The sequence below is a fragment of the Egretta garzetta genome, unplaced genomic scaffold (assembly GCF_000687185.1).
Source record: "Egretta garzetta isolate BGI_Z169 unplaced genomic scaffold, ASM68718v1 scaffold140, whole genome shotgun sequence".
NCBI lineage: Eukaryota > Metazoa > Chordata > Aves > Pelecaniformes > Ardeidae > Egretta > Egretta garzetta.
In genome coordinates, this window is record NW_009258376.1 from 845,053 (window position 1) to 852,711 (window position 7,659).

At 55.7% G+C, this 7,659-nt stretch overlaps 2 protein-coding genes across 2 annotated transcripts in view; both read left to right on the forward strand.

The window, feature by feature from the left end:
• RAB40C (RAB40C, member RAS oncogene family) overlaps positions 1-5,553 on the forward strand; it is a gene marked incomplete at its 5' end in the record, with an annotated part of 17,473 nt that extends 11,920 nt beyond the window's left edge. The window contains 3 exons of the mRNA XM_035895660.1: positions 673-750; positions 1,166-1,388; positions 2,824-5,553. Coding sequence (XP_035751553.1) covers positions 673-750; positions 1,166-1,388; positions 2,824-3,104 — 582 coding nt within the window. The remainder of the gene's footprint in view (positions 1-672; positions 751-1,165; positions 1,389-2,823) is intronic.
• MCRIP2 (MAPK regulated corepressor interacting protein 2) overlaps positions 4,784-7,659 on the forward strand; it is a 17,317-nt gene continuing 14,441 nt past the window's right edge. Inside the window, exon 1 of the mRNA XM_035895669.1 lies at positions 4,784-4,816. Coding sequence (XP_035751562.1) covers positions 4,784-4,816 — 33 coding nt within the window. The remainder of the gene's footprint in view (positions 4,817-7,659) is intronic.

The window sequence follows — 7,659 nt, forward strand, 5'->3', positions numbered from 1 at the left end:
TCCATCTGGGGGTTGCCAGCATTGCGGTACCGTGTGTGTTCTCTGCTGGCGCGGAGACAAACAGTGACTATTTGCAACACTGGCTGCCTTCAGCAAAGCCCAGCGTGGATCCCGGTCATGAGATCTGTCCTCCAGAGATGCTGTGTTGCTTCTTGGCATCGCTCAACCCCTTCCCTGCCAGCAGAGGGACAAGAGAATGAGACAGGTTCTGGAGAGGGAAAACATGCCGAGGATGGGCGTGCTTTATTAACTTCATCATGTTCTGGTACCATCCTATCACTGAATGCGGCTGTTCTGCATGAGGGGAAAAGAAGAAGGCCGTTTCTGCCTTGGAGAGTTTGTGTCAGCCTTGTGACGGCAGGAGGGTGTGTTCTGCACAGCCTCTCTCCTCCAAATGCGCAGTCAGCGAGACAGAGACTGCTGCTTTGGAAATTATTTAGGGGATGTTCAAGCCAAAACAGGAATAAGACCTTCCCTAATAGTCTGGGACTGAGGTAGTACAGACCTATTGTCTCAATTTTTGCCCTAGCAAGCACACAAATATGCAGCTGGAGCAATGTTTTGCGCCTTAGCCTCTTGGTTTCTGCATATGGAGGTGGTCTTTTGGGTCTGTCTCCCTTTCAGTTTGCCTGCTATGAATCTTGCTGATTGCTCCCAATTTTCTTCCACCAGGGAATTCTCTTGGTGTACGACATCACTAATCGCTGGTCCTTCGATGGGATAGACCGATGGATAAAGGAAATAGATGAGGTAAGTTGAATGGAAGAACACGTGCAGTGGTCTGTAGCAAAAATCTGTGGAGGTGCCACCTCTGGTATGGGGCCAAGAATGGCTCTGCCTGGAGAGGAAACGATGGTGGTCTGCAAAGCAAGAGGGTAAGCGTCTGCCCTCCATGTCTGTATAAATCTGGTGTGGTAGGAAAGGGCTCGGGAATGGCCAAGGAAGATAGGAAGGTTCCCTCTGAGAAGGTTGCCTCTAAAATGGACTGTAGGGGAATAAATTAGTCTTTCTCACCATGTAGTACTGGTCTTGGCAGTCCCTCTCAGTCACAGAGCAGTACCTACTTCTTTGCCCTGCGCTGTTGTCGCAGCTAAGCAGAACACTGGTTGTAGGCTGCCCTTACGAAGGACAAGCCGTGATTTCTCTACTTCTTTCCTTTTTTAAGCACGCCCCAGGTGTCCCTCGGATCCTGGTGGGAAACAGGCTTCACCTCGCCTTCAAGCGGCAGGTGCCAACGGAGCAGGCCCGGGCTTACGCGGAGAAGAACTGCATGACGTTTTTCGAGGTCAGCCCTCTGTGCAACTTCAACGTCATAGAGTCCTTCACGGAGCTGTCCCGTATTGTCCTCATGCGGCACGGCATGGAGAAGATCTGGAGACCCAACAGAGGTCAGTAGTGAGGAAGATGCTCTGCGTGGGGAAGGCGTGAGAGCTGTGTGGGCTGAAACGGAGGGATAGGACTCGCTGCCTAGGTGGGAGGTGTGCTTATTAGTGGGATCTGAAAGCACCTGACGTGGTGGAACGCCTCGGGTCAGACAAGCTGAAGCTGAGCCCCAACAAGCTGCCTGCAGTAGCGCAGGAACCCGGCAGGCAGTGGTGAGGGATGGGCAGCTCCAGAAGGCAGCTCAGCATGTCTAGGATCTGAATTGCTCTGGGGCATCCTACACTTCTCTACTTATTCTGAATGAGGCTGAGGGCAATTAAGTTTACAACTTGAAAGTACTTTAATCAAATGGCTGTGTGGGATGAGTCCAAGCGGCCTTACCCTTGCCTGAGCCTGTGTCTCCTCTTTTGGAGAGCCGTGGAGGCAGAATGAGACCCAGGAACTGAAAGGGCTGTCAGCACGGAGCAGTGGGCTGGGGCATTCCATATATCTGGGCACGTGTGCCGCAGTGTGGCAGGCTGTGAGCAGAGCCTGTGTTGCACCTCGGCCTGTTGCATTTGAAGCAAAATAACCTTAAGCCCCACGTTCCTGGCTGGAGGCAGCAGCGTGCCCCACGGAGCAGCAGGAGATTTGCGCTCCGGGGGTGGCCTGCTTTCACATGGATCCTCAGCTCCTGCTCATGAGGGAGGGAGAATCCAGTTTGCCAGCCCCAGTCACCAAATTATCTGCCATGCCGCTGTCACCAGCTCATTGGAGGGATGGCGAGAAGGAGAGGAGGAACTGGGCTGCGTTCTCAGACTGGGAACAGCAGCGTGGCTTTCGGGGCAAGCTGGAGGTGAAAGCGTGCCCTCGTGTGGCTGCTTGCTGGGACATCCCCTCCAAGCAGACTTCCCAAAGCGGGCTCATGATGTGCACTGAGGACGCTGGGAAGCCTGCAAGGGCAGAGCCGCCTTCTGGCCTGGTGGGATCTCTGTTGCTGCGGGCACTCTGCAGAGAGCTGGCCCCAGGGCTGCTGCTCCTCGCTGAGCAGGTCCTAAGTGAGACCCTGCCCTGGGGCTTGCTGACCCTGTTGCCTCCTTCCCTGGGCATGTCCTTCTGGTTGCCAAACGATGGCCTGAGAAGCCAAGTGTCTGGCAGGAACATGAGCAAGGCACTGCCCGTCCTGGGCGCTGTGCAGAGAGGAGGGGTGGCAACGTCTAAGCCCCATGTTGACACCAAAGCTGGCGTCTCACAGAGCATTACCCTCTGAGGCAGAGCTTACCTGCAGTTTCCCAAGCTTTTGTCCTAACTAATCTGCTCCCTAGTCAAGGCTCCTGTGCAACCATTATTAGCTTCTCTCCCCAAAGGAGCAGGAACTGCAGGCCATAAGGAATAGTTGCAGGGAAAAGGCAGCCCTTGAAATCTCTTGGCCCTTGACTGTCTGGTCTCTTCTCCCACCAGTGTTCAGCTTACAGGACCTGTGCTGCCGAGCCATCGTTTCCTGCACCCCAGTCCACCTCATCGACAAGCTGCCATTGCCTGTCACCATCAAGAGTCACCTGAAATCCTTCTCGATGGCCAACGGGATGAACGCGGTGATGATGCACGGCCGATCGTACTCCTTGGCCAGCAGCGGGGGTGGGAGCAGCAGCAAAGGGAACAGCTTGAAGAGGTCCAAATCAATTCGTCCGCCCCAGAGCCCCCCACAGAACTGCTCGCGCAACAACTGCAAGATCTCTTAGCAGGATGGAGGCGCCGTGAGCTTCTAACGTATCCACACCCACCCACCGATGTACAGCTGTTTGCACACTTAACCCTTTTCGACTGGATCCTTTCGGATGGGCCGCGGTTGCTTTTCTGATGGCACGCACAAGCGTTGGGAATGCGCTCACGTTTTGGCTTCACATAGGAAGCATGGTGCCGGCTGGATCTCGCAGCGCTGGCAGGGAGAGGACTCTGCCAAGTGACCCTCCAAGAATGCTTTGGGCTTTGCCTTTCGGCCTGGGGTGGAAAATTCAGCAGCTGCCGGGTTGGGGAGGGGGGGGGAAGGGGAAAAAGCTCATCCAGTCTCAATGGAGAAATGGATTTAATGGAAGATTGAGAGGCTTAAGGGAGTAGGCAAGGAGAGTCTGTGCTGCAACTTTAACTCTTGGACTCCTGAACAGATTGCTGGTGCAATAGTGATGGTTGGATGTAGGAAAAAAGAAATGGGGGCAGGGGACTAAGGACAGTTTTCACCGGGATGTTAACCTGCTGTTGCCAAAAACAAAGCAAGCAAGGCAAGAGCTGGCCAATTGGAAAGGGGAAGGCAGCAGTCTGCTTGCCTTCTTCATTTATTTATGTAAATATTATATATAAATAATATCACTTGTTTTTTAAGGGTTTTTTTTTAATAAGCAGTCAGGGAAAATTTTATGCAGCCATGTAAATACAAGCACTGGATTAACTTTCCCAGTGTCAGCAAAGGGGGATAAGTGGAGGATTTTCCGATGAAAATACACAAATGCTTTAAGAGACTTTCAATCACCACCTGGGCTTGTGCTGGGTTGTTTTTTAAATACTACATATGCAGAAGGAAAGAACGGTTCGTGTGTAACATACCCCAAGCTGCTTTATTCCGATCATTCCCTAAAACTTGTGAGTGCCGAAGGCAGGGTGGGATGCAAGTGGATCAAGGGGCAGAGCGGAGGGGCCAGGGTCTCGGGGTTTGCTTTCGGCAGGCAGGACGAAGAGGCAGCTCTGAGGTCAGACTGGTGCCTTGCTCGCCTCGCGCCTTCCGACGTGCGGCTGGTCGGGCGCCAATGAGCGGAGGGCGGAAGCGCTGTGCCAAAAGCAGGGGGAAAGTGCTGAATTTGTCCCTTATTGCTGCAAAGCCTCGGCCATCGCTTCCGGAGCCCTCCAGCCACCACACAGCCTGCCGGACCCTGACGCGACACCACCCCGTGCCCCAGCCCCCGGATCTCGGCTGCTTCTTGCTTTGCTTTTCCAAAGACGTTCTGCCTGAGCCAGCGTTGCTGCGGCTCCTCCTGGATGAAAGTGGGGGAAGGACAGAAGCGGCTTTTCCCACTGGAGCGTGAAGGAGCAGGGACTGGGAAGGTGAAAGGTTTGTGTGGGAAAACAGTGATCCCCAGGTCCCGTCGTGGCGAATGCGCTCGGCTTTCACGGCAGGGCCAGGAAATCAGGAAAGCAAACTGCTTTGCTCTGTAGGACCGCTCCTGGATTTGAGAGGGGCACACGTGCTCAGCGGCAAGAGCTCGAGATGCACACGTGCCGTTGGAGAAGGTCCCGTGTCAAGCAAGGGCACGTGCTTCCCTGGCTTCGTCCCGTGGCTGATCTCTGCTGCAAATTCACCTTGAAACTTAGAAATAACACCTCGCCCGTGCTGCAAAAGCGAAGCGGGGCTTGGCGGTGGGACTAAGCTATGTCGACAGATTCTCGGGGGGGGCCAGGACGCGTAGGTTTGTGAGTAGCGTGGTAGAAAGTGAACTGCTTTTCCCTGGGCTGGACGGGTCTCCTCCTCAGCGAGGAGCCCAGCCGGTCCAGTGCTGCCACGTTCCTCCTGGTGCTGGCCGCTCCTCCAGGCCTGGGCTCGCTCTTCTCCCGCCCCGGGCAGCTTGTTGCATCGCACGGGCACGAATGAAGCCGCAGCGGCTGGCGGGCGGGGCGCTTTGTTCAGGCAGCAGGCAGGGGTGCACCCCTCCACGGGCGACATCTCCTTCCCCGTGCTTCTGAGCCGACCTGGGAGGCGACGGAGCCTTCCCCCTCCCCACTCTGTAAAACAAAACACAGCGCAGGGGTAGGGCTCTTGGCTCGTCTCTGGCGTGCTTTATTGCCCAGCTCAAATGAGCGAGGAGAGAATTAAACCCCGGGCAGATGGAGGGGGGAGAAGAATCCTTTGTAGTCGTGGTTTGGCTCAAGAGCAAAGCCGCAGCCGAGCTCGGCGCAGAGGCCGGGGGATTTCGAGAACCTGTCTGGGATGGCCGGCACCTGTTTCTCATCACTTAACAGGCAGCAGAAGACAATCGCTGGCTCAGCAGCCCGGGGATATACGGCCAACAGGTGATGCGCCCCGTGCCGCGCAAGCAACTTCTCCTGGAAAACATCGCCCGGGCGCCGCGGGGCCCTTCGCCGGGCTGCTCCCGGGCACCGGCGCGCGGGGTGGGAGCGGCGAGGGTCTCCCTCCTGAAATCACAAAGCGCGGTTGGTTTTTGGTTTTTTTTTTTTTAATTTGCTTTTCCCGCACCGTATTAAGGTCTCAACGGATCCTGTCCAGAGTGAGGATGAAAGATTTACCTGGAGCCTTTGCTCAGCAAAAAACTTGTTTTGTTTTTTAATTTAAAAAGCAGAGTCCTGCATCTGATGCCAACACTAGTCTGTAGCTGCTCTCCACCACTTGTACCATTCCCCATTTGGTTTTTTGGACTATCCTTTTATTTTTTTTTTTTTATTCCTTTGTACAGTCAATGTTGTTCAACTGATTATACATGGGTTTGTTTTGTATAAATTAAAGTCTTTGTTTTGTTTTGAACTACCCCTTGAAAGGTGGAGAAGTTGCATCCATGTTTGTGTGGGCTGGGAAGAGGTTGAAGGGAAGAGGTGGAGGGTTTTGCCCAAAAGTGGACCTTTGGGACTGCTTGTGGCGGAGGGGCGTGCTGCCGCCTCCTCATCAGCCTCAAAGGGGTCAACCTCGTGCGGCATGGGGGGGGTCCTTGAAGTCCCCATTCCTGCCTCTGGGGTTCTTTCTGCCCTTCTCTACAAAGGCAGAAGCTAAAAGCAATCTTCTAAAAGGCTTGATGCTCACAGAAATGCGGGGTTTGGGGTAGCGGAGCACTGAGGCAACAGAGCTTTACTGGCATGGGTGGCCGTAGGCAGCCAGGCTCCCCCTGGCTCCCGGGGGGTTGGGGGCAGTCCCTGGTGCCCCGGGGCCGCTGTGGCAAGCGCAGTCGAAGCCTGACGCTGCCCCTCGGGGCCAGGTGACCTCGGGTGGAGCTGGGTGTCACCCGTCCTTCCCAGACTGGAAGGAGCTGAAAGTCACCCTGGGATAAACATGACTGAAAGGGACGCGATGCCACTGGGAGCCCAGGGGACCGGTGTCACCGCTGGGTGACAGCTCGGAGGCGCTGGCCGGGGCTGGGAGCCCCTGGGAAGCTTCTCCTTGCTGGGTCCTTTTCCCTCTGGCTCCCATCCCACCTCCCCTTGACCTCCCTTTTGCCCTGCCTGCTCGCTTCCCTAGGATCAGATTTTCCACTTCGTACCAGACTGGCAACGCTTGTTTTAACAGCTTAAGTAGTAATTGCCGGGGCTGGGAGGGGGCAGGGGGGAAATGAGATAGTGTCTGCAGCCTGGAAAGCCCTGGAGCTAAGGTGAAAGCCTGGTCAGGGAAGAGTCACCGAGACTTTTTTTTTTTTTTCTTTTTTTTTCTGCTTTTCACCATTTATAAAACAGAGGGAGCTTCTGTACTTTCCTGACCCCCTGGCTGGAGCGAGCCGGTGAGGGGAAAAAGCCTGGGTCGGGGAGGAGTCCCCGGGTTTTTTTTTTTTTTCTTTTTTTTTCTGCTTTTCAGGGGGGTTCTGGAAGTTGCTGCCTCTCGCCAGCAGAGCCGAAACAAAGGCTGTGTGTGGTTTCAGGTGGGGTAGGGCCAGCCGGAGCCCATTACGCCGGAGCAGGGGGGGCTGCCCTTGCTGCAGCTGTCCCCCCTCGGGACGAGCAGGGCGAGAAACCACTGCCCGGCCCGGGGGTCGGGGGCAAGGCTGGACGGAGCCTTCAGGGTCCCTGGTCCTCGGAGAAAGGGGAGGGAGCCGGCTGCTCTGGGCTGGTTCAGGGCTTCCCCACTTGGGTGCCTTGATCCGAACCCACCCTTCCCCATGTGTGGGCCTCGTGGGGTTGGTCCCACTGTCCCCTGCGGCGTTGTCCCACGCGGGCTGTGAAGAATCGGTGACCTCCATCCGACTGCACCCAAGGGGCTTGAAAACGAGGATGTGCCCACCCATAGGTGCGTTGGTGGGGCGGGAGCCCTCCCTGGGTGCAGGGTGTTACTGAAGTGGGGGACATGGTGCTGTGCCCTTCCTGCTGGGACGGGGTGCTGAGCCGCTTCCCACGCTCCCTTGCCTTGCAGGGAGAGGATGAGCCATAAAACTCGCATCCGCGTCTGGGATCTTCAAAGGTGACCCCAAAAAATCCCCATTTTGGGGAATAGCAGGTGCTTGGAGGTGAAGTTTGGGAGAGATTGAAGCTACGGCTGCTCTAAGGTGGCGAAAGTATCGTGGGCTTGGTCCGGGGGGGGGACAGTCTCTTTCT